The 26,839-nt window shown below is 41.6% G+C and overlaps 1 protein-coding gene across 2 annotated transcripts in view; it reads right to left on the bottom strand.

The window, feature by feature from the left end:
• The window catches only part of GRIN2A (glutamate ionotropic receptor NMDA type subunit 2A), a 364,343-nt gene that overhangs the window by 103,637 nt on the left and 233,867 nt on the right, over positions 1-26,839 (bottom strand). For both annotated transcript variants that reach the window (XM_073792321.1, XM_019928628.2), the window contains exon 3: positions 11,242-11,356. In XM_073792321.1, coding sequence (XP_073648422.1) covers positions 11,242-11,356 — 115 coding nt within the window. The remainder of the gene's footprint in view (positions 1-11,241; positions 11,357-26,839) is intronic.

Raw genomic sequence — 26,839 nt, 5'->3', positions numbered from 1 at the left:
AGAGGCTGATTATATGGCAGACTTTCATGCAACTCAGTAGAATGTTCTGGGCTAAGATCAGGAAGAGATGCCTGGTTCAGTGGAGAATCTTGTACCTCTAACAGCCCATCTTGCAAATACTGAGATCATGTCCACCATGCAGGGATGGGGGCTCCCAAGGTAGGTTTTCATAATTAAAGCAATCACAACCTTCACTATCAATATACAAAGAACCCCCAACTCTACCATATGGTGTTGTCAAAATAAAATTGACTTTATCATCTGACAGACCTGAGCTGGAATCTAGAAGTTGCCACTTACTTGCTTCTGTAACCTTGGGCCAGTCATCAATCTTCTCAGAGCCTCATTTTCTTTATATATAAACTGGGGAAGGCATGATAGTACTCATGTCAGTATCTGTTTAAAAGGGGTCAAAGTAATGAATATAAAGCCCCTAGGCTATAACTAGGACGCAGAAATTATTATGTTTTATTATTAATGATTTTTAAAATGTGGGGAAATATATCAAGGTATCAGATAGCCAATTTTCTCGTCTTCAGCATCTAGAAAGCACAGTAAGTCTTTCACAGGTTAGAGATCAACACTCAGAATATTCAATCTTTTTCTATCTGCCTTTCTCTCTGGCCCAACCCAGGCTCCAAAGCCAAGAAAAACAGCGTAGTGGGAAGTGCAGCTTCTGCTGCCAATAGCACAGATGAGAAAACCAAGCTGCAGCTACAGAAGGCAGCCTGACACAGCCACTTGTAGACAGAAGCAGACTGCTGGGGTAGAGTACTCTTCACTGTTCTGCCTCTTTTCTTACAGACAAATGTCATTCCTGTCCGCACCATCAGCATGTAAATGAGGGAAATAACAAACATGACAGACACAACGCTGAGAAAGTAGAGAGCAGGTCCAGACAGCAAATCATGGAGGTCTGGTGGTTGTAGGTGGGTGGGAAGCAATCCAGCTACAGCTAGCTAACTGGATAAATTGTGAAATGAGGAACAAATAATAAGGGGCTTCAAATGTTTGTGATTCAGTTAATAAAATGGGCCAAATGATCTTCACACTTTAGATAACTCTTCTTCATCCTTTAGGACTCAGGACATATGTTAGCTCTTTCGAGGAAGCCTTTTCTCATCCCTTTCCTAATACCCAGGCTGGGTAGGTATCCTGCAGTGCCCTGGGCTTACCTCTACTATTAACACCCATCTATGTTGCAATTGAAAGTTCATTTCTCTGTCTCTCCCACTAGACTGTGACCTTCCTGAGGGTAGGGACACTGTATTATTCAATTTGGCTTCACCCACACCTACCCCCAGCCTGGCACAGAGTAGGTACATGGCAAACAGATCAGCAGTGGGTAATTGGGGGGGGCGTCGAGAGTGGCTGACCAGGTGGATGGATGGAAGTTGGTTGGTCAGATGGGTTGATGGATGGATAGACGGACGGATGGTTTATTATGTAGATGACTGATCACTGGATGATTGGCTGGGTGGACAGATAAATAAACATATAGATCAATCACATGGGACATTCGTTGTTAATAATTAATGTATCCTAAAGAGTAAGATTTAAGTCTACAAGAAGGGCTAGGTATTGTCATTCATTCCCTCCACTCAACCTCCAAGGAAGATAATATTCACAAGAATCTCTAGGTCCTTTATGAAAATTCCCATCATTCATCCTAGAAACTGTGTCAAGTGGCGGAATGAGCACCAGACTGGGAGACTCACAAGACCTAAATTTGAATATTTTCTCAGCTATTGAAAAAATGTCACTGAATATCTCCAGGTCTTCCCTACTCAACAATCAGAGAATACCACCTACATCATAGGGTTATCACTGTAGCTGAAGTGAAATAATAAATATAAAGCCAATGTTGTAAGGTTTGGCTTATAGTAGGTGCTCAACAAATGCTTACCATTTATTTGCCTTATATTCAGAGGATGTCTAAATTCAATCCCCTTACTCTACTCACTTTCAAAATTATTTTAGAAATTTTGTATCTTTTCCCTGAAAAAGCTTGCTTGGAGCACCAATATACCAATCAGATAAAGCTTTACCATCTCTGGCTATAGCTGGATCTTGTCTCATTAACCCCTATCCAGTCAGAGACCCCTGTGGCACTATGAAAGAAGCTAGCATTCCAGGGAACATAGTTAGAAAAAAAACCTTTCTCCTAGATAATGGAGGAAGTCTATTCTACGTTCTGCAGCATTGAGACTAAAGCCTGGTGTTCATCCTCTCATTCTCTCCTTTCCTCCCTTCCTCCCTCCCTCTCTTTCCCCTCTATCACAGGAGCTCAGGGCTTTGCATTCACTTACAACACTGAAGAGTTGATGACCCAGTCAGAAAAAAAAAAAGGTTTTCATCTGTCTGTTCAGGAGTTTCTAGAAATACTTCCAACTGAGAGGCTCTTTGAATAATTTACTCATCTGAGATCATTTCAATAATCTATTCACTCATTTTCATAATTGATGGCAAGGCAAGCTGTCAAGGGTACAGCTTTTGTCTTACATTTATACCATCTGTCAGCTTAATTATGCCCCTTCACTCTCAGACAGCTTCCTTATCAAACTGGGTTTGTGAGTTGGGTAGAGATGGATACTCCAGATGACATACTGGTTGATTCTGGTTCTATTGTAATACTGTTTATGTTCAAATTCTGCCTTCACCATTATATGACCTTGGGCAAGTCATTCATTCCATGCAGCTTTCACGTTCTCTCCCATAATATGGAGCTCTAATGATAACTGGAGCTGGCATTTACTGATCATCTACTATGTGCCAGTCAGTGTTCTAAGCACTTGACATAATATTTTGTTTAATTTTCCCAACAACCCTATGAGGTAAGTACTATTATTACCTCCCTTTTATATATGAGAAAGTGCAGAGAATATTGTGATATTTAAGTGAGATAATGTATTGAAAACACTCTGCTTGGTGTCTGGCATATAACAGGAGTATAACAAATGACAGCTGCTGCCATCATGACCCCCTGTCAATCAACAGAACCATCATCATCATTGCCATCAATCATCTTTGTCATCAACATTCCCATCAAGGCATGTTCCCATAGAGATGTCTTTTCTATGAACTGCTCTTTTTTAAATTTCAGAAATCTAGAAAACTATTAGCAGACTATTGCCTTGCAGAAAAGCATGGTTCAATTGCTGTTCTTTTTGGAGTTAGGCTTATATTACAACTGCAAGAAAGAAAGGAACAAAGGAAGGAAGGAAGGGAGGGAGGGAGGAAGAAAGGAGGGAGGAAGGGAGGGAGGGAGGAAGGAAGGAAGGAAGGAAGGAAAGAAGGAAGGAAAGAAAGAGAACCATGCAAGACAGAAACAGATACACACACACACACACACACACACACACACACACACACACACACACGGAGGTGGCATTACTCATTTCAGTTTGATGTGTTCATTTGCTATAGACCTATTGTACTTTCCCCACTGTGACCTAACAAATTGTACCGTGTAGGCATTTAAAACAGTCACCACGCATGACTCTAGGGAAGTCAGAGGATAATTTTAAATCTTTTGTAATGGCTTAATTTTCCCTCTCTGTGGCTTACATCATTTGAGAAACTTAATGATCATTATATAAGGAAACAAATTAAATTTCACACAGCTTCTGCTAAGGTGGTGATATTACCAAACCCATTTTACAAAAGGCCACTTGATTTTAGCTGTGGGTTTTGGAGAATAAAGGAAACAGAGAAAGGGAAAGAGAGGGAGAGGAAGGGATGAGAGATGAACCATGTCATTTACAGGCATGACAAATTTCTTCTGGAAGTGCTCAGTCCAGAAATGCCTAAACACAAACCCATGCCTAAAAAAATTTTTTTTAAATCTTTCTGACTTCTCTTTTTCACAAATCTCTCAGCAAATCATACAGTCAGTGCCATGTGCTTTCAGTTCTGTTGCTGAAATTTCTCAGATGCCATTGCCACTGTTCTTGTTCACACCTACATTCCCTTCAACCTGAGCTACTTAAATAGTCCCTTAGAAAATTTCCCCAAGATCCATGCCAATCACCATTTTATTTTTGAAGAAGTAGTTTAGTTTTTATCTAAGAGAACAGGCTATGGGGTTCTTATCCTGGCTTTGCAACTTATTAGCTCTGTCATCTTGAGCAAGTTATTGAATTTCTCTGGGCCTTATTTATCCCTTTCATATGTAAAAGAGGGTAATAGTATCTGCATCACAGTGTTCATGTGAGTATTAGATACGTTTATATATTTGAACGCTTAGCACCCTGCATGGTGTATCATCAATACTAAACGAGTATTAGCTATTACTATTATTATTTTTATGTTGTTCTCCCATCTCAAGGTCTTCAACAGTACCCCAAAGGTGACTGAATAAAATCCCACAGTGTATAATTCAAACTCCAGTATGGTCCTTCATTCCCATATTTTCCCTTTAAACAATCTGCTTTTGTCTTCTATTGCCATGTAACAAATGGCCTCAAACATAGCCACTTGAAACAATGCTCCCTTATGACCTCACAGTTCTGTAGGTCAGAAGTCCAGCGGGGCTCAGCTGGGTTCTCTGCTCAGGGTCACATGAGGCCAAAACCAAGCTGTCACTCAGCTGGGCTCATAGCTGCAGGATCTGGGAAGAATCCACTTGCAGACTCATTCGGGTTGTTGGCAGAGTTCAGTTCCTGGAGGTTGTAGGACTGAAGCCCTTGTTTCCTTGCTGGCTGTTGGCCAGAGACTAAACTCATCTCCTAGTGGCCACCTGCTTCCTTGTCATGTGGCCCTCTCAATCCTCAAATCCAGCAGTCAGACAATTCCTGCTCATGCTCAAATCTCTCTGACTTCCTCTTCTGCTATTAGTTTCAGAAAACTCTCTACTTTTAAAAGGCCCACGTGTAGAGAACAAACCTATGGACATCAAGGGGGGAAAGGGGGGGGGTGGGATGAATTGGGAGATTGGGATTGACATATATACACTAGCTAATATGTATAAAATAGATAACTAATGAGAACCTGCTATACAGCACAGGGAACTCTACTTCACTTTGTTGTGCAGTAGAAACGAACACAATATTGTAAAACAACTATACACCCCCCCGCCAAAAAAAGGCCCATGTGATTAGGTTAGGTCCAGCCTGATAACACTCCTTTTGATTAACTCAAAGTCCACTGAAAAACTCCTTTTGCTATCTAACGTAACAATCACAGAAGGCATATCTCGTCATATTCACAGGTCATCCTCCTAGAAGAGAGGATTATAGAAGAGTGAGGGTCATTGGGGATCATTCTTAGAATCCTGCCTACCATACAAGCTATGTTTCAAACACATTGAACTCTTTCTCAAATGAGCCTTGAGCACGCTTGCCTCTGGACTTTGGCTTTCAATGGTCCTTCTGCATGGAATGGCCTCCCCACACATATTCAGAAGGTTTCATCTGAGACCCTGCTCAAATTAGAAGTCCTCTGTATAGATGCCCTTGATCAGCCAGCCTACATGTAATATATCCCTTCTCCAAACATCATAGACTTTTATCAGAGCATCTTCTGTGGCACATTTCATACTGTCTTGCAATTACGAGCATCTCCTCATGCCCTATGACACTCTAAGGCAGGTACATGTCTCATTGCAACCCTCAACAATGGCTTGCACATAGTAGGTACTCAGGAAATTTTGCTTGACAGAATAAAAGTGTGAATAAATAAGGGTTATATATCCCAAATTCAACCATCTCTGCTTAAGGGGGACAGATTTAACTAAAATACCAGTTATTTAATAACTCAATATTTGTTGAGGACACACCAGGTGATAGGAACTATACTACATCCATAAACATTTCACTTGGCACTGTTACTGTCTCATTCAGCAGAGATTACTCTAGGTGCTACAGGACTCCAATTTCCTTATTTCCTTTTCTCCTGTACCACTGCTCTTTAGCATTGCTACTAAGCTGTGTATTCCAAAGGAAGAAAGAGGGACAAAGACAGGAAGCAGGAAATCTTGATAGCCAGGATGACCTAGATGAAACCATTTTTTCAAGATAACAAAGAGTAAATCCATGTCCTAAAGCAGTAGTTCTATATCTTTAATGGGCATTGCTAGGGGAGCTTATGAAAAAGCAGAATCAGAAATGATTATTCTGTAGGTTTGAGGTAGTGCTAGTACCGTAAAAGCCTTTACATCTCTCCCATGGTTACTCTGATATGGGTAGCCCACAGGACCACACATGTAAAATGACCACAATAACAGCTGTTCCTCATTTGGGGAAGTTCGTGAAAAAAAATCCTTTCATTCTCGTATCCATTCTATAAATATTTATTGAGTCACAGCTATTGAGCACCAGAGATATAGTGGTAAAGGAAAAAGTGAAAACCTGAAAACAGACAGTATTCTCTCAGTGCTAGTCATAGCCAGAATTCATGGCTTCATCAATGCACTGCCATCGTTTTTCTAAGCAAAGCAAGCACATAGTAGAAGCCATAATGTATTTCTGGCTGCTTGTAGGACGTATAAACAATGCACTTCAGTTTTAGCAATTCGCACAATTGTTCTATCAACTGTAACTTACTGGTGTCCTCTCCATTATAATTTTCCTCCGTGATTTTCTTTAACATAATCATTGGAGTATGTGTACGCAGATGCCAAGTATAATGTTTGCATAAATATTTCCATCTTTTAGCAGGATGAACCTTTTGGCAGATAACTGATACCATACACACACACATACACACAAGCAAACACACACACTAGAAATCTTCTGCACATGAGTTCCTGAGACTCACCAAGCCATCTAGGTTAAATGTGGCGGGAAAGTGATGGAGGGGTAGTTAAAATACAATGATTTAGAAGGGAGGGAGTTGTGACATTCTCTAATTAGAGACCCCACCATGGGAAAACTGCACCCCATGCATACACCATTGTGGGTGAAAGCCTCGATAGATCTGGTAACACACTGATATGCCACAGCCAGAACTGGGGATCAATCTTAGCTTTTTCTAAGATCTCCTTTATCGTATCTGTACTAGGAATTCTTTAACTGGCATCTGCTTCATTATGCACAAGACACAGGAACAGGGTACAACCCCTTCTTCAGTGAGCCAGACTGGAAGGTGGAACTTCTATAGAACAAAAGAGACGGCCTGTGCGACGAGATAAATGCTTATACCCCAAGTTCCAACTGGTTGGGTTTGAGTGAAATCTGCTGCATCCAGTGAGAATAAGGAGGTGGGTGTCACTCTAAGGACAGGAGGAACTCCCTTAATTTCTCCTCTAAAATATTCCTTTCCCACCAGCTGTAATTCAGTACGATGTAGGAATTAGGAATGCAGCCTGCGGTCAGGCAGTCCTCCATTCACATCCTGCTTCTACCACATGCAGGATCTGAAGCAGGTCCCTGGCTTCTCTGAACTGGAATTTCCATTTATGAGGCAAGGATAAGAATACCTACTGTAGATGAGTTGTTGAAATGCCTAAATGAGCTCATGGACATAAAACTCTCAGCATAGTTCTTGGTATAGAGTAGCTCTTAGTAAATGGTGATTGAAGTCAGCATTACCAGCAGATTGTATAGAGGCCCTTTTAGGCATTAGAAATAGCACCTTGTGCGCTTCCCTGGTGGCGCAGTGGTTGAGAGTCCGCCTGCCGATGCAGGGGACACGGGTTCGTGCCCCGGTCCAGGAGGATCCCACATGCCGCGGAGCGGCTGGGTCCGTGAGCCATGGCCGCTGAGCCTGCGCGTCCGGAGCCTGTGCTCTGCAACGGGAGAGGCCGCAGCAGTGAGAGGCCCGTGTACCGCCAAAAAAAAAAAAAAAAAAAAAAAGAAATAGCACCTTGTGGTACAGCCAAAGAAACATGTGGAAGGAACAGACCTTTCTCTGATGGGGCTCACAGTCCAAGTGAAGATGAACATGCAAGCAAATAATTATAACACAAGCTGCTAACACTCTTAGGAGTTAGTATACAGGTTTGTACAAAGTGGTAAGGACATGGCCTGATTTGGATTATCCAGATGTAGAATCAATGGAAGGGGTGCCCTTGGCAAAAAGAGGAAAGTGTTCAAAGAGACAGGAACTGAGACAGAGAATGAGCAGATGACAAGTGACTATGAGGGCTTGGAGGATATTGGGAGGATAAGAATGAAGCTTTCTTTGCTGGGACACAGGAGAAAAACCATATTTGAGAGAAGAAGATGGTGACTTTGGCTTTGGACAAGATGAAGTGGAGGTCTGTGGGCTGTCCGTGTAAGGGAGTCCTGGTGCCAAGTCTGGAGATCAGGAGATCTGGGCTGGAGAGAGGATCTGGGAGTCATCACAGTGTGGAAAGCAACTGAGATCAAGGGCACCAAAGAGAATGCAAACAGAGTGGTGAGAATAAAGAGGGAAGCAGACACATCAGAGAGACGGGAATGGGGCCCTTCATTCAGGAAGACGTAATGATGGGTCTCCCTTTTGTCTTCTGGGGCATCTCTACCATCTTTAATTAGAGCTTCTCTAGAAGAGAAGAGGGTTGTTTTACTTTAATATTTATGATTTTTGTCCCATTCATGCTTGAAGTCAAAACTGCTTTAAAAACCTTTCTTTAAATCTCTCTCCCTCCCCCTCTCTTTCTCCCTCTTTCTTTCTCTCTAAATATATATGCTTTTTAAAACTAGTCTGTATGTATGTTATACGCATGTGCATATACGCACACACTTTTTCATTTTAGACTGGTGTAACCCTAAAATGGTAAAGAGAATTATTCCCAAAGCATTTTTTCAAGTAGTTACTAAGATGATTCACCATGGAGAGATCCAATCTTTTACTCAATGTCCCCACCCTCGTGAAGACTTACCCATTTGACCAAGTCAAGTCCACCCCTCTCTCCCCAGACATGGCTCAGTCATGAGCTACTTGAGGAGAGGGGTGGTATCCCATTCATCCTTGCGTCACTCTGGTGCAGATGGAATGTTGGCCATAGAGTTGGCCCACAGAGGGTGTTTATTGTATCGGCCTGGGCTGCCAATTGGCTTGTAACCAGGGTATTATTTCCAAGCATCTCTGGGAAGGCTTGGACCCACTAAGCTCTAATGCAGAGCAAAGCCATCGAAAAAAAAAGGAGAGGCGGAGGGCATGGAAGTCCCAGTTTACAAGAGGGAAGTCTGCTCAGACCTGAGTTCTATGTCTGCCGAACACAAGCAGGCACTGTGCACAGCACCGGACTAATCCACGCCAGCTGCACACAAAGGCCCAGCAGAAATGTCCCTCTAAGGGCTTGTCGTGTTTTCCAAGACACCCTCATTACATGCTGCTTCTAGTGACTCCACTGAGTGACCTCAGAGATGAAAAGAAATCTCCCGAGTCCCAGAATAACAGTTCCCTCCTTCTGCAGACCTTCCCCTCTGCTGACCGGCTGTACCAGCATGTGCTGCTGGGGGACGGCTTTAAGGATAACATGACTGGTATTTACCTGCTCCATTGGCTTCCTCTTTCTTCGAGACAGAAGCACAAGGAGTTATTTCTGAAGCACTGGTTCCCCTGAGCGCTGAGAGAATAGACCAACTACAGGAAGCATTTGTACATTCTAAGCTCAACTCCGCAGCAATTCCCGGAGCTGCCTTTTTGGGAAATTGCTATATTTCAACAGAAATTTGAAGGAGGACACACAATATATTAAAAGGGTATTTTCTGTATGTGGAAATGAAGCCTATCAAGGGCCGCCTTCTTTTATGCAATGTTATCACCAGCACTACAGTGGCCTCCCTGTAAACAGGCTCCCTGGCAAATGAGGTACGTCCAAAGGCAGCACAGAGAATCCACAGGTGTGAGCCAAGCCTGACCCAGGACTGGTTAAATCCAACCAACGAGAATGATTTTACAGTTCCAAAAGTGATCCTCAGACTGTGTAACTTCAAAAGGTTGAAAAATAACTCCAAAATGTAATAACAAAAGGCAGAAAGGCTCAAGTTCTCTACCTCTTATTATGGACAAGAAAAAAATAACTTGCATTTTGACTTTCCATTTGCAAGAGGAGAGAGAAGCCAGAATTTGAAGGATGAATAAAAGTAAGTAAGGATACAGGGAAGCATTACAGGAAAGAAAAAAAAAAAAAAAGCATGTTCAAAGTCCCAGATACATAAAGGAACCAGCTCAGACATGGAGATGTGAGCCATTTAGGACAGTGGGCTGCAGGGTTTACCAGAGGGAAGAGCAGAGGTAACACCCGGGGACAGAATCCAGTGCTTTCCGCAAGCATCACAAAAGTGCACAAAATCCCAACCCATCCCTCTCCACACACACACCAGCGTCTAAGTTCCATGAATCAGAAATTGTTGTTTTGTCTCTCCTGTTCACTGATAGATTCCAAGCATCAAGAATAGTGCCTGGCACATCGCAGGCACTGAATAAACATTTGTGGAATGAATGAATAAACCAAGTCGTCACTCAGAGCTTGGGTGTACCGCCTAAAGCAAAAATCAAGCAAGCGCTCAATAAACAATGGCTATTGTTGTCATAACTAGTACTCATGTCAGGGAGTTAAGTATGAAAACTCAGTAAACATTGGTAATTAATTGTGCAGGGAATCTCAATTTGAACAGTTTCAAAATATATCTTTTAATTTAGATACAATGGCATGCAATGAAACAAATCTTGTGTGATAGTCTGATGCATTTTGACAAATGTTCAAGACAAGGAATATTGCCATAACTCTAGAAAGTCCCCTGTGCCGTACCTCAGATGAGCTTTTCCTGAACATTGATTTTTTATAGTTATTATATATGTTCTAGAAAATGTGCTTTACAAGAAATACAACCCTCTCCAATCCATGATTTGCAGAAGCGATACATTTAAGTTTTGGAAATGAGTTGATTCAAAGCAAAAGACTAAGTACATGAAAATACAAGGGGTTCATTCGTAGGGCAAAATGTGTGAATATCGTACCCCATTATGAGGTTTAGGCAAACTGGTGTGATCATTGCCAGAGAGTGAACACTTGCTACTGCAATGATGTGAACCAAACTTCACTGCTTTTAAATTACCTTAAGTCTTTCAAGGACACTACCTACTCAGATTTGAGAACCCAACACAACGAACAGCACACAACTGCCACAGTTCACCCAGGGAAAGCACCTCCACTTTACAGTATCTGTCTGCCTTGTTCCATCAAGGGTCATGGAATGACATGTGGAGCTGCTCAGAGGAAAATACTTTGGGAAAAGGAGTACTTTGAGCTCCCTTGCTGCCCACACCTGTCCTGCCTCCCCTGTATTCGGCACACAGGAGGATGCTCACCTTTTCCCATTCGCGGTCCTTGTTCAGCACGATGACCACCAGCCTGGGGTGCACCTGATAGCCTTCCTCAGTGAAGGACAAGTCTTTGCCATCCCATGTCACATTGACCATAAATCTAGAGAGAGGAAGAGAAAAACAAATGTTTAGGGAAGAATTAAAGAGGTTTCAAACAAATAAGTGGATGCCACCATCAGCATAAAACTGAGAAGGTGTAAACTCATCAGAAGGAGCCTCTTATCTGTGGAAGCATCAGTACCCACACAGGCTCTGCTAACTTCCATGCATTCTTTTTCATGAGCCTGTAATCAATCCCAGAATCCCCAATCCTGTACAGGCATTAGTAATTTATTGCAGAAAGCACAGGGGATAGAACACATTTGTCCTGCCAGACTATAGAACATTGAACTTCTGTTCAAATGATCTTCTTACAGGAGGATCTGAAAGCATGTTTTAACAAGCTTCCCTAAAGGAAACTGCTTGCTCATAAACCACATGGTATACAACGTCAAAGAAATGATATCCCATTCATTCATTATTCATTCAACTAATATTTATCAAATATTTGCTACATGTCAGGACTCAGCTAGTTGGCTGGCAATAAAGAAGAAACAGACATGATCTCTGTCCTCTTAAAGCTTATAGTCTAAGGGAGAGGACAGGTATTAATTGGTTAATCGCTGAACTATGAAAAGTGCTACAATAGAGGGGGCAGGGTGTGCTATGTGAAAGTGAAACAGGGGTCAGGCAAGGCTTCTATAAGGAAGTGCAGCTTGACCTGAAGGATGACTCAGCATTAACTAGATCAGAAAAGATGTAAGCACATTCCAGGCAAAGGGGACAGCATGTACAAAGGTCCTGTGGTAGTGTTTATGAAGGGCTGAGTGCAAACCAGTGAGGCCAAAGCAGAGAGAGACAGGGAAATGGGGGCTGTGGTGTGAGTGAGAAGGTAAATAGGGGCAGACAGTGCAAAGCTTTTCAGGCCATGTTAAGGAGTTTTATCTTCATTTTAAAACAATAGAAAGACATTGAAGACTTTAATCAAGGAGGTGATATAATCAGACTTTTCTTGTATCAGTATAATATGACTTAAATGTTGTGTACAGAATAGGTTTGCAGGGGACCACAGTAGGTAGAGGGGGGCTGGTCACAGTGCTCTTATTATTCAGGTGAGAGATGGTGTTGGCTTTGGTCCCGTTGTGGCCCCAAAAGAGGAGGAGAAGGAAGAGTAGGAGCAGCAACACAAGTGGAGAAATACTGAGCAGGTATTCAGTGATGGGTTAGACATGAGGGTGGTGGAGAGAGAGGCGTCAAGGATGGCTCCTCGATGTCTGCCCTATACAACAACTGTGCAGTTGTCTTCGTCACAAGTGATGTCTGTCTGTTTACGATACTCTTATCTCTACCTCCCACACCCCCGCCTCAAACCACCTCGCCTGTAGTCACACTCGGCTCTGATGCAGAGCAAGCCAGAGCTCATTTCCCAGGATTTGGGAGGGAGGCTTCTCAGGGGTTCACATCTCCTTGCAGCATGAGAAAAATATGATGTTAAAGACGTCCAAGAAAACACACCACTTAGCAGACACTCAGTAAATACAGTATGGTGGTTAGAAGCATTCAGAGACCTCCCCAGAAAGACAGGGTACCTCAAAGTCATAGCATTTTTTTGCATTATATTCCTTTAACAACACAAGTAGCTAAAGAAGTAAAATATTAAGGAAGAGGACTAGATTACAAAAATAATTCCAAAAGGAGAGATTGGCCTAACTGATCACATGTCTGCCCCTGGACAGCCACAGTGCAGAAGACCTGACTGTGTCCTATGGGGGAAGAATCAGGTCTCCAAGGACAAGGTTAAGAAATTGGGGAAAAGGCAAAGAACATTTTTGTGTATCCATTCAATGGACTGTTTTGAGTCCTTAAAAAATCATGTTTTTGAGACAAGTTAATGGCATGAAGATAATGCTTGCTATTTAATGTTAAACAAGCAGAAAAGAGGATAAAAATAGGGTTTGTCTATGCATGGAAGGATCCCAGGTACTTTCCATTTTCTTTTGTGTATCTTCGTATTCTCCAAATTTTCTGCAGATAGTTTTTATTTTTAACAAAATACTGTTTAAAAATAGAAAAATCAAACACTGCTATTCTAGAAGAAGCAAAGGGTAATCACGATTCTATTTGGCACATCTGAGGCATCGCTGATCATTTCCTAGGAAGATAATTTACCGATTCAACAACGACTTACTGAATGTCTATTGTGTGTCAGGCCTTATGGTGAGTCCCATAAATACAGAAATAAAAAACACAGTGCCTGTGGCCCCTCTTACATCCTCACAATTCAGTGACATAGACACATAAACAATGACAGTACATAGAAGGCCACTTGTGCGCCAATGCACAGTAAGTATAAGTCATGAGAATGTAGAGGAAGGGTCCCTAACGCAATCTCTGCAACGTAGGGAGGACTTCCTGGGAATCTGCAAGAGTAAAGGGGTTGAGGAGAGGTGGAGAAGAGCATTCAGAGCAGAGGAGTCATCTTAAACAAGGAAGAGTCAGCAAAGGAAGTGACACGCTAGGGGAAATAGCTTAGTACAGCTGACAGGCAGTGGGATGTGTCTGGAGAGCATCCCTTAAGCTAGATCATAAGGGACCTAAAGGTCTGGATTTTGTGCAGATGGCCATGAGGATCACAAAAGGTTTTAAGTAGAGGAGTGATTCACCGCATGGAGGAAACTTCAAGGCCAAGGGCAAAGACCCATGAAATGTCACGATGGAACACTGTCCATGGAATTTCAGCATAAAAATTGCAGACGAAGCCCACCAGTGGACTTTACCTGGGCTGGCAGGAAATTTGTAACCAAGTCATTCTGTCTCTGCAGTCCAAAACTCATAGTTAGGCCTGCTGATTCATCGAGGGTTTTAGTTTGTTTGTTTGTTTGTTGTTTTTTACTGAATCCAATAAAAGCTCTCAAGCCAAGTTTTGATTATACAATAATTTGAAGTGAATAGAGTTCACGTTGGGTCAATCTAACACCCCAAATGTGGGTGAAACTGAAAAATTTAGTCCATTAGCAAGAGGTTTGAAAATATCCAATTTGATATGTGTTTGGAAACGGCAGACCAGAGGACGAATGCTTTGGGTTTGACTTGGACCCCTGGCCCGGGGAGAGCCATTCACAGGGTTATGTGGTGTGAACCGATGTCACGGTCACCATTTTAATCTAGGAGCTAGCATGCCCTGTTGAGCACCCAGTCTTCTTCTGATATGCCAGCTGAATCTACTTAAATCTCCCTCTTGTTTAATTCCCCATCTCTGTTTCCCCTGCTCATTTCCTTTTCTCCCATTTTGTAGTGAAATCAGATGGAGTCAGCAGGGACATTATTTAGATGCAATCCATCTTCTTCAGATTATATGGAAACGTCTATATGGAAATTCTCACACTCCACATTGTTCTGTGTTCCTTTAAAAATCAGTATTCTGGACCAATGAGTCTATATACTCTATGTTAATATTGTCTATTTTCTTCCTTCCTTCCCTCCCTCCTTCCCTTCTTCCTTCCTTCCTTCTTTCTTTCTTTTCTTTCCTTCCTTCTTCCTTCCTTTCTTCTTTCCTTCTTTCTTCCTTCCTTCCTTCCTTCCTTCCTTCCTTCCTCCCTCCCTCCCTCCCTCCCTCCCTCCCTCCCTCCCTTCCTTCCTTCCTTCCTTCCTTCCTTCCTCCCTCCCTCCCTCCCTCCCTCCCTCCCTCCCTCCCTCCCTTCCCATTAAAAGTCTTCAGTCCCCTGGGAAGGAGAAAAAAAAAACCTCTAACAAGAATATTTGCTGAACAGTAATTTCATTATGAAGTTGGCAGGGAGCAAGTACCCATTACCTTCAATTCCCCCATCTAATTTCTAGGAAGGATGATCCATATTTCCACAGGCTTTCTTCCCACTTAAACTTACTCCAGAGCAGAATTCTTTACCCAGGGAAAAACCATTATACACCCCACTGCTTGGTCCCCATTAACACCTGCTGGGCACTTGTATTAAACAGTAAAATCTTATCACTGTTTTGTTTATCTCTTGAAAATTGATTACAAAACTTTTAGTGACCAGATGAAATATCAGAAATTCTGGCTGCTGCTAAGCTTCAAATTACATCTTCGATGTTTCCACCAGGAGCAATAAACACATGAAGACATGCTGGCAAAACGTGGACATGGCGGAGGCTCTGATGGTTTGCAGAGGGTCCACTTCTGTGTTATTATCGTCCATTGACGGTAAAGTGTCAAGTTGTTGTTGTTGTTTTAATCAGTGAAATACATAACAGAAAATATGTAAATTATGTGATGCACACACCTACAAATTTCCTTTGGTATCTACAGCCTCACGTGTATGAAGCTGAAGTCCAGGTGAAAGAAACATTTCTCTACGGCTTGCATTTTGTGCCCTGTGAAATGCTGGCGTATGGGGATCAGAAGTAACATGGAAAAACAGGTGGACTGTTTTCCCTATTTTATGACTGCAAAGAAATTGGGCCAGAATTATCAAGGTCTTTCTAGATCTGCTCTAATATGGTAGCCACCACCAACCGGTGGCTATGGAGTACTTGAAGTGTGGTTAGTCTGAATAGAAATGTGCCGTAAGGGCACGACATACTGGATTTGGAAGACTTTGTATGAAAAAATAGTGTAAAAGATCTCATAAACAATTTTATATTCATTTAATGTTGAAAAAATTTAAGCATTGTGGTCGCAGTAGGATACATTATTAAAATTAATTTCATCTTCTTTTTACTTGTTCACTGTGTGGCCAGATAATTTGAGATGATAAGTGACTACATTATGTTTCTACTGGACAGCTGTCCTGGACCATCTTTGGTGTTTCATCTTGTTTTTTAACCAGCAGATGGACGGTGTGCATCATGAAGGCAGGGACCTCTTATGCCTTGTTTTCTATTGTATTTTTAGTGCCGAACAGAGTGCCTGGCACATGGCTGGTGCTAAAATAGATAGGCGCAGAGTGAATTAGAGAATGAATTGCTATTGCTAGCAATTGTTGGGGTCAAAGCCTGCCTCTGCTATTCCCCAGCTGTGCCACTTGGGGTCATATATTTAAAATTCTCTGAGCTTCCACTTCCTTCTTTGTAAAAACAGATCAGGTTAAACCGTATGAAGTAACCATGATGGTTTCATGTGGTTTAACCTAACAGATCCCGCACTCCCAGGTGTGTGGGTGGAATTAGCAATAGTGCACATAAAATGTCCGGCCCGATGCCTGGTACACAGCTGTTGCTTAAATAGTAGCTAACCTTTACATAAAGTTTCCATGTATTTTTTTCTTCCACCCTGTCATATTTCCTAACACCCCACCCCAAATGCAACCTCATCCTTTTAAAGCCGGGCTTATTGCGGCCATTCTGGGTACTCATTGCCAGGATCCTTCTTTCTTTTTGTCAAAGGCCAACCATATATGGGCTGCATAAGCTCTTTCAACTATTACTTAAAGTGTCTCATTCCTCCAGATTTCTATTTTCTCTCTTTTGCCTCGTAAGTCTCCTTTAACTTTCCAAATCTGATTATTCACAATGTTCTCTAGACATATTATTATTCACTATTTCCCTTCAGACTGTAATTCTCTTACTGTCTCATAAATGCCACCAGAACCCATTCAGTGTGTCTCAATTTTCAGTTAATTTTCCATCTGCTTTGCTATTTCTCATGTTCCCCAGGCCTTTTCCTGAATCACACTAGCCCTTAAATGCCTCCTCAAACTGCTTTAGTGTCACCATTTTTTTCATTTGTCATTTAATTTACATGTTTTTGGAAACAGAGTCACTGTTTTCTTTACCCTTTTTCAGTTCTCAAGACACTCTCATTTGTACAAAATAGTTTGGCGCTTTCCGTCTTCCTCTTGGTGGTTTGAAATCCCTTCCACTTTGATGTGTTTCTCAGCACCCTCTCATCCTCCATTAACCATTCCCTTTTGGGCACAAATCCTCTCTTTAGAGCAAACTCATGGTTTTTCGACTCCCAACTCCTGCACCACACCTTCCCCGAATACGCCCTCACACCATTTCTTTTCAGCAAGTCTCTTAATGAGTGTACTTTCCTCTTTGCCCCGGTTCTTAACTTCATATACTCATTGGTGGTTTCTCATTTCCCCTGAATGATTACCAAAGGCATGACCGAAGAGCTGAGACTTAAATGTCAGGACAGAAATGTAATAACTCCAACACATAGATCTGCATAATCCAGGCCAGCATAATTCAAAACGGACTCAGAAACTGCAGCATAATGAAAAAGAAGAAGAAGAAAAAAAAACCCAAAACAAAGAAACAAAACTGGGTTAAAAAAAGAGAGGGGAGTATTTACTCTTTCTCAAATTCCATTGTGGCCAATTAAAAAATGATAATAATAATGTTAGTTGTCTTGGCTAAGCAATACTAATTAAAAAAAATTAGAACAGGAGTGGTAAGCTCCAAAAAGGCAGAGATCTTTCTTTTGATCACTGCGATTCTAAAACACCTAAAAGAGTGTCCTGCAGTACAAGCTTAAAAGTATTTGTTGAATAACCGAACAAATGAGTGAGCAGGCATAGGCTGCTGGGAACTTGCTCATTCAACGTTTATTTCCTGTGCAACAACCGCAGAGAAGCAATTCTGCAAGACGACTGTTTAGTTTAGGAATCAGAAAGCCTGGGTTAGCATGCAGTTCTGTGGCTCCCAGTCCCGGGTAAGTCTCCTAAATTCTCAGGGCATCCATTTCCTCTTCTGTAAAAGTCAAGTTATGATAGCCACATCTCTGTGTAATTATAGGGATCACATTAGATGACATTTAATGAGAGAGGTATGTAATGTGACCAGCAGAGTGTTGGCACATAATGGTGTCTGGTAAATGACGACAGCGGGGGTAGTAGTAGGTGTCACGGTTTCACATATTTATCTTTTTTCCTTCTAAAATTTGAAATTAAAAGGCTTTCTCTTAGATGCTCGAGGATCATTTTGACTGCTAATCCCAGTTTTCCAAGGGAGGCAATGAACCCTGTAGGCCCCTACCCCAAGCTAATCTGATTACTCAGAGCCCCAGGTACCCCTGGACCAGGCTATGGTGCAAGAGTGCTGACCCAGGTGCCAGCCTGCCCTTCATGACTCCTGGGCTTCCCATCTCTGCTTGGTGAGCACACCTGAGCCAAGGTGACTTTCTGAGGACATGCCCCGCCAACTAACTTTTGTAATACAATTTCTAAGTTTAAAACATGGAGTAAGTTAGGGCAAAGCTTTCTCTGTAAGTGTGACCATTCTATCTACCCCATCACTAGACAACATGCTTGACCCATCTGGCCAAAGGTCTGCAGTGGGAACAGGATCTATAGTAGGATCTAAGATGCATGCCCTAATTCTACTTTATCAGGAATTATTGGAAGCCTGAGTGTCCATTAATAAAGCAGTTCTCAGGATCTCTTGCTCCTTATATGTGTGGTTTTTTCAGGAACATGATGGGGGATGTGGAAATTCTTGAAATTCTGGATAGTATTTTGTAACACTATCAAAATAGTACTGAACATATCACCATGAACCTCTAATGGCTCTGCCTCACCTAACCATTTGGAACTGGCTGGCACAGGGGTCAATGGATTCATCCCCTGCAATAAGCATCTATTCCAAGAGAGCTGGAAAAAAGTAGGCAACATGACAAGCAGTTTCTGTGAACTCCCTGGATCACCTGTGTCTATGCTATCAAATTATTCAGGATCTCAAACAGGCAGATGTACATGGATGTTGACTCCTCACCTTCCCCAAATGTGCAGAATGAGATGGTGTGAATCAATTCAAAGTGCAACTTTATCCAAGAATCACTGGGTATCCCCCTATCCTGGAACCTTAGGCCCCATGAGAAAAGGGGATTTGTCTATCTTGTTCTTGGCTGTTCCCCCTTTCCAGAACCTGGAACAGTGCCTGGCAGAGAGAAGCTGTTCAGTACATATTTACTGAGGGAAGGAAAAGTCTCAGGTCTCTATCGTATTCTCTAGCCCTCTGACAATGAGCCCCACTTTCTCTATCTGTTCAGAGCGTGTTCACCTGTGCTCGGTGGGTCTCTGGGGACCCGAAGAGGTAACTAAGGCAGAGGAGAAAGGCTGGGGCCCAGGAGATGGCAGATCGTGGGGCTTCTCAGCCTCCATAATCATGTGAGCCAATCTCTCGTAGTAAATGTCTTTCTCTATATAAATATCTTACTACTTCTGTTTCTCTGGAGAACCCTGACTAATACAACCTGATACTACCATCTGCCAGAGGAACTGTGAAAACAAAACACAAATCTGCAGTGAATACGATGCAAAGGGGTCCCCCCTGCGTTATTCATAACCTGCACAACTGTATCACCTCTGCCGGGTTACAAAGTACTTGAGGACAAGAGTACATAACTCAGTTCTTTGAACTCTAGGAACATTGTCAGGTAGAGAGAAGAGCAGATTAGGGATTTGCAAGCTAGAGTTGAGTTTTAAACCCTCCATTATTGGCGCTGTGCCTTTAAGCAAATCATCCAACTCCTCTGAGTCTCACCTCACTCCTATGTCAATGGGGTAAAACACCACTGTCTTAGTCTGCTCAGGCTGCTGTTACAAAACACCATAGATTGGGTGACTTAAACAACAGGCACTTATTTGTCACAGTTCTGGAGACTGGAAGTCCTAGGTCATGCCTGGGCAGATTTGAATCCTGGTGAGGATTCTCTTCCTGGTTTACACACTATCTTGCTCTGTTCTCACATGGCCAAAGAGTCAGATCGCTAGTCTCTTCCTCTTTTTTAAGGACACTAATTCCATCATGAGGGCCCCACCCTCACAACCTCATCTAACCATAACAACTTCCTGAAGACCTCACCTCCAAATAACATCACACTGGGAATTAGAGCTTTAGCATGTGAATTTTGGGAGAATGCAAACATTCAGTACGTAACAACCACACAGCGTTAATGAGAAGTTTTACGGTGCTAGGGCTAAGAGGTAGGATTGCCATCTGTAAGTAGTATGAACAACTATCTCAGTTTTCCCAGAACTGAGGGATTTCCCGGGGCATGGAACATTCAGTGCTAAAACCAAGATCATAAGTTATGGACCATAAATTAAGAGTTTGGTCCAGTAAGCAACACCTCAAAAGCACATCTATCGAAAGGCCTCCAATTCATTTCTTATCAAACACATCCTCAATTCAAATAAATATTAATTGAGTACCTATACTATATGCCAGCAACATGCAGGAGATAAAATGGTAAGTAAAAAACTTGTGGTCCTTCCCTTGAAGTCACTTACAGTTTAGGGAGAAAGTAGGTTTTATATCATAATTCCAATAAATGGTAATATATTTGCAACTAAATTCACTGATGCTATAGGAACATTAGCAGGGGGACCTAATCTATCAGAATACTGATTAGTCTTCCATTGCTCCATTTCTACTTGCTTTTTTTCTGGGCAAACACCAAGTTGAGCTCTTGGAAGGAATCAAAAACTCTCATGCTTTCCAGGTATGAGACAGGACAGATAACATCAAGGGCTGAAACGGACCAGATACAAGATTATAGAGAATGATGAAAACCCCAGCTAAAGGCATTCAGTAAATTAATTTTAAAATAATACTGTAAATGAAATGTAGCATATCTACTAACCACTCATTTGAACTCTCTGTTCTAAATTCAAACTTAGGAATATTCATATTCCTTCCTCCAGCAAAAACCCTGCTTCCTTCTATGCCCATATAGCTCACAAGATTGCATCCCTTGGACCTAATGGAACTTAAAAGCTTTTGCACAGCAAAGGAAACCATAAACAAGATGAAAAGACAACCCTCAGAATGGGAGCAAATATTTGCAAATGAAGCAACTGACAAGGGATTAATCTCCAAAATATACAAACAGCTCATGCAGCTCAATAACAAACAACCCAATCAAAAGATGCACATAAGACCTAAATAGACATTTCTCCAGAGAAGACATACAGGTGGCCAACAAACGCATGAAAAGATGCTCAACATCACTAATCATTAGAGAAATGAAATTCAAAACTACAATGAGGTATCACCTCACACCAGTTAGAATGACTATCATTAAAACATCTACAAACAATAAATGCTGGAGAGGATGTGGAGAAAAGGGAACCCTCTTACACTGTTGGTGGGAATGTAAATTGATACAGCCACTGTGGAGAACAGTATGGAGGTTCCTTAAGAAACTAAAAATAGAACTACCATATGACCCAAAAATCCCTCTCCTGGGCATATACTCAGACAAAACTATTATTCGAAAAGATACATGCACCCCTATGTTCATAGCAGCACTATTTACAATAGCCAGGACATGGAAGCAACCTCAATGTCCATCAACAGAGGAATGGATAAAGAAGATGTGGTACATGTATACAATGGACTATTACTCAGCCATAAAAAGGAATGTAATTGGGTAATTTGTAGAGACGTGGATGGACCCAGAGACTGTCATACAGAGTGAAGTAAGTCAGAAAGAGAAAAACAGGTATCGTATATTAACACATATATGTGGAATTTAAAAAATGGTACAGATGAACTTATTTGCAAAGCAGAAATAGAGACATAGAGAACAGATGTATGGATACCAAGGGGGGAAGGAGGGGTGGGATGGATTGGAAGATTGGGATTGACATATATACACTACTATGTATAAAATAGATAACTAATGAGAACCTGCTGTGTAGCACAGGGAACTCTACTCAATGCTCTGTGGTGACCTAAATGGGAAGGAAATCAAGGAAGAAGGGATATATGTATACGTGTGGCTGATTCACTTTGCTGTACAGCAGAAACTAACACAACATTGTAAAGCAACTACACTCCAATAAAAAAAAAAGATTGCATCCTTTGTAGGTGGCTTACTGACACACAATAAGTTCCCTTATTTGGAAAAGCAGCAACTCCCCCACCGCCCACCCCGCCCACTATATACACCAGAATATCTATTCTTCTCCTCTCCTTTGGCCATAAAAAATAGATCCGGTGGGAGAGGGAAGTGCACCTCTCCCAAGCTGCAACCATCAGATTCTCTTTTCTGAAATTTGAAACGTGATGGTTGAGACAGAGACCAGAAATTATTTGATCGGGACAAAGGTGAGAGTAAATTTCCTTCATCAGTAAATGTTGCCTCACCTTCTGACCTTTCCAAACCTTGGCTGCTTAATATTTACTTCGATTTTTCAAGATACCCCAGTAAAGTCCCAATGTGTTTTCTATCATTCCTCGTTCATTACCTCCTTTTGTTTAATTGAGCTAGTCAGAGTTAATTTGTTACTTACTACCTAAATACTTTAAATAATACATTTTACCTGGGCTGTTAAAAGATCTTACCCGGTCTCTAGACTCGCTGTATAGCATCCCTTACACTCATTTGAAGCCTGCCTGCCAGGTAAATGTTCGGAAACCTCAGTTCCGATTATATACACCTCTGCTCAAAAGCTTGAAATGGCTCCCTAACGTCCAAAGCTAAAATCCATGCTCCTCAGCCAACTTTAACTTTCAACCTTACTTTCTAAAACTGCTCTTTACATACCTTGCATTGGAGCAGACCCAAACACTTATGGTGTCCTTGTGATTTCCCACTTCTTGGCTATTTGTTCCTACATTTTCTTCCACTGGGAAAACAGTAAAAGCTGATGTTTCTTGCTATGACCATTTCTTGATGATAGATTTTCCCCTACCTGGCCAATAGGAGTATCACTGGCCACAGTGATTGGTTCAGGGATGGGCACATGACTCAACCTCATCCAATCAGAATCCTTCTCTGGGAATATTCTGTTGCAGCTAGAGAGAATACTGCCTCTCTTGACTTAAGGAAATACCGTGACAAAAGTATGTGAACCCACACCTAGTTAAATGTGCTCTTTCCCATCTCAATGGGATGAAACAGTGAGCCATAACAGAGAGAAACATGAGAGAGAAAGGGAAAAAGAGTGAAAGAGAGAGAGAGAGAGGGCTTTGAAGACATCATTTGCACCTGGATCAAGATATGGCAGCTAAGACGTACACCCCATATATGCCTTTCCAGTAGAATAGACCAATACATCCTTTTGTTTTGTTTTTTAACTTAATGAGAATTGGTTTTCTATAATTTAATATCATAAAAGTCTCAATGAATACAAAGATTTTTCTCCCCTGAATATTCATATATTCAGACTCCCCAGAACTGAGCACAGAGTTCACCTCTTTCCAAAATGTTCACTGAGCTTCCAGCCTCAGCTCCCTCCTTGGAACTCTCATCACTTCCTCTGCAGCTCCCTTTCTACCTTGTTGCAGAGTTTTTCACACACTTACAAATCATCTCCTTTGCTGGAGGGTAAACTCCCCCAGGGATCATGGGCCCTGTCTGAGTTGGTGCCACACGCCCTGCACCCTGAGCACAGCGTCCAGCGTATGGTAGGTGATCAGTGACCATTTGCTGAATGAACAGGATCAGATTTTCATCTGGCCAGAGCTGGAGGTCTCAGCAGCACAGAGAATGTTCTGGGGTGCTGGATGACACCTCAGAACCATCAGGACAGGGTTAAGTATGTCCTGGCCTAAACAGCAGTCTAAATGCTCCCCAGTCTCATAATGAAACTTGAAGGCCCTGTGTAAATTCAGCAGTAATAATGTTTCACATCCTGCCATGGATTTCTGGTGTGGAAATCTGCCCCCCAGAAGACTCAGCTCCGCAATCCTGCCCTGCCCTGATAGTCCTATCTTCTCCCATAACTGCTAGATTGCTTTCTTGATGGGAAAGAAAATAATGTAATTATTTCCTAAAGAGCAAAGAAGAACTGCTATATCAATGATGGCTGGGTTTTTAAAATAAATAATAGAAAGAATAAAGCTCTTTTTTTTTTTATAACTCCTCTTCCTATTTGTTTACCACATCGCTTTAAAGGATTAATTTTACAACTATGGGGAAATAATTGTGGGGAGAGTAGGAAGAAGAAAAAGATGAAACAAAAGAGTAGTAAGGAGAAAAAGAAGGAAGAGAAGTTAGAAAGAAGGAAAAGTGGGGGGGGGGGGAAGGGAGAGAAAGGTAGACAGGGAAAGGAGTGGAGAGAGAAGCCTGGGAAAAGGAGGGATGATATTTTCTCCCACTTGAATAATAAAACAAAATGGAGTCTGAAGCAGAGCAGGGCCCTTCAGGAAAGCTGGAAAGCACTCTGTGGGAGGAGATCCTCACAGCAGTAGGATGAGCAAGAGAGAGGGAAAGAGAGAGAGGCAAGATGGAGGGCGTCCAGAGCTGGTCGCGCAGCAAGCAGGAAGGGGACCAGCGGGAAGAGGTCCCATGTTGTGGTCTGGCACCGAGCCCTCCCTGGTGACACTGGAAAAGTAGGTCACTTTCAGAGCTGGCTGGGGAATGAATGGTCAGCCAGAACAGTGGTGGGAAGTGCGGATGCTGAGTGAGAGGTTGACCTACGCACAGGACCTGGGAGATGGGGCACCTCCCTAGCGCAACGGGAAGAATGAAAGCCAATTCTAGACAGCACCATCCAATAGACTTTTCCCAAGGATAGAAATTCATACATCTGTGATGTCCGTTACAGTAGCAGCTCGCCACCTAGGGCTGCTGAGCTCTTGAAATGCGGAGAGTGTGATTGAGGAACTGAATTTTCCATTTTATTTTATTTTAATGAATTTAAATTTAAAGAGCCACATATGGCTACTGGCTGCCATGTTGGACAGCTTGAGTCTGAAAGCCGTGTGGATCACATTCAAGAAGGAACTGATTGCCAAGAGGAACCAAAAGGCTGTTTTGTGAAATGTCATAAGTGTACGTTTCAGGTGGCACACAGATTCGTTTCGACGGTGCATGGGTTAACTTTATTTGTAGGATTAAATTTGTTTATTTTAATATATATCTGAAAGTGGAACTAGCATATCAGACACATTATTTCATAGATATCATTGCTTAGGAAGAAACTATAGTGAAATTTTATCTCTAAAAATGTAAATCAATGTAAATAAAAAGTACTATGTGAAAAATATCACAGTGGGTTTAGAGTTATGAAAAAGTAATAAACATATTCATATAAATGGAATCATACGATGTGTGGCCTTTTGGGTCTGGCTTTTTTCACTTAGCATCATGTCTTCAAGGTTCATCCATGTTGGAGCATGTATCGGCATTTCACTCCTTTATGGCTGAATATTATTCCATTCTATGGATATACAGATTAAGCTTATCCATTCATCTGTTGAGGGACATTTGCTTACACCTTTTGGTTATCGTGAGTAGTGGTGCTATCGACATTCATGTACGAGTTTTTGTTTGAATATCGTTTTTAATTCTTTGGGGTATATAACTACGAGAGGAATTGTTTGGGGTAATGAAGAAGATAGAGGAACTAGTTATCTGTGGAACCACTATCTGGAACTAGACAGTAGTGATGTTTGAACAACACTGTGAATGTACTTATTACCACTGAATTGTACAGTTTAAAATGATCAATCTTATGTTATATGTATTTTAACATGATAAAAAACTGGTTTTAAACAAGTAACAAAGAAAATAAGTAGTTGGTTGAATAAAGACTGAGCTAATTCAAAAGATACAATAAGTAGTCTGAATTGGGATATGAGGTTTATCAGAGATCCCAGAGTTTTTTAGATCTAAGCTTCTATCCAAGAATCATTTCTACAACCACTCTGGCAGAAAGGTCAGCCTAGACACCAAAAGCACAAGAATAAATAAGTGGGACTGCATCAAACAAAAAGCTTCTTCACAGCAAAAAAAAAAAAAAAAGATCAACAAAATGAAGAGGCAACCTATGGAATGGGAGAAAAATCTTTGAAAATTATATACCAGATAAGGGGTTAATATCAAAAAAAATAAGAAACTCACACAGCTCAATAGCAAAAAGACTAATAATCTGATTTGTAAATGGGCAAAGGACTTGAATAGATGTTTTTCCAAAGAAGACAAACGGTCAACAGGTACATGAAAAGATGCTCAACATCACTTATCCTCAGGGAAATGCAAATCAAAACCACAAAGAGATATCACCTCACACCTGTTAGAATGGCTATCATCAAAAAGACAAAAAAGACAAGAGATAACAAGTGTTGGCAATGATGTGGAGAAAGGGAACACTGGTGCACTGTTGATGGGAATGTAAATTGGTACAACAATCCCACTTCTGGATTAAATCCTAAGGAAAAAGGATCTGGAAGAGGTATCTGCACTCCCATCTTCTTTGCAGCATTATTCACAATAGCCAAGACATGGAAACAAACTAAGTGTGCATCTACAGATGAGTGGATTTTTTTTAACGTGAAATTTAAACACACACGCACACACACAAAACGCACGCACAATGGAATATTATTCAGTCATAAAGAAGAAGGAAATTCTACCATTTGTGACAATATGGATGGCCCTTGGGGTATTATGCTAAGTGAATTAAGCCAGACAGAGAAAGACAAATATCGTTATGATATCACTTACACGTGTAACCTAAAGAAAACCAAGCCCATAGATACAGAGAACAGATTGGTAGTTGTCAGAGGCATGTGGTGGGGAGTGGCCAAAATGGGTGAAGGGGTCAAAAGGTACAAATTTCCAGTTATAAGATAAATAAGTTATGAGGAT

This window comes from Tursiops truncatus, chromosome 15, assembly GCF_011762595.2.
Source record: "Tursiops truncatus isolate mTurTru1 chromosome 15, mTurTru1.mat.Y, whole genome shotgun sequence".
Taxonomy (NCBI): Eukaryota; Metazoa; Chordata; class Mammalia; order Artiodactyla; family Delphinidae; genus Tursiops; species Tursiops truncatus.
This window is presented reverse-complemented; position numbering and strand designations above follow the sequence as displayed.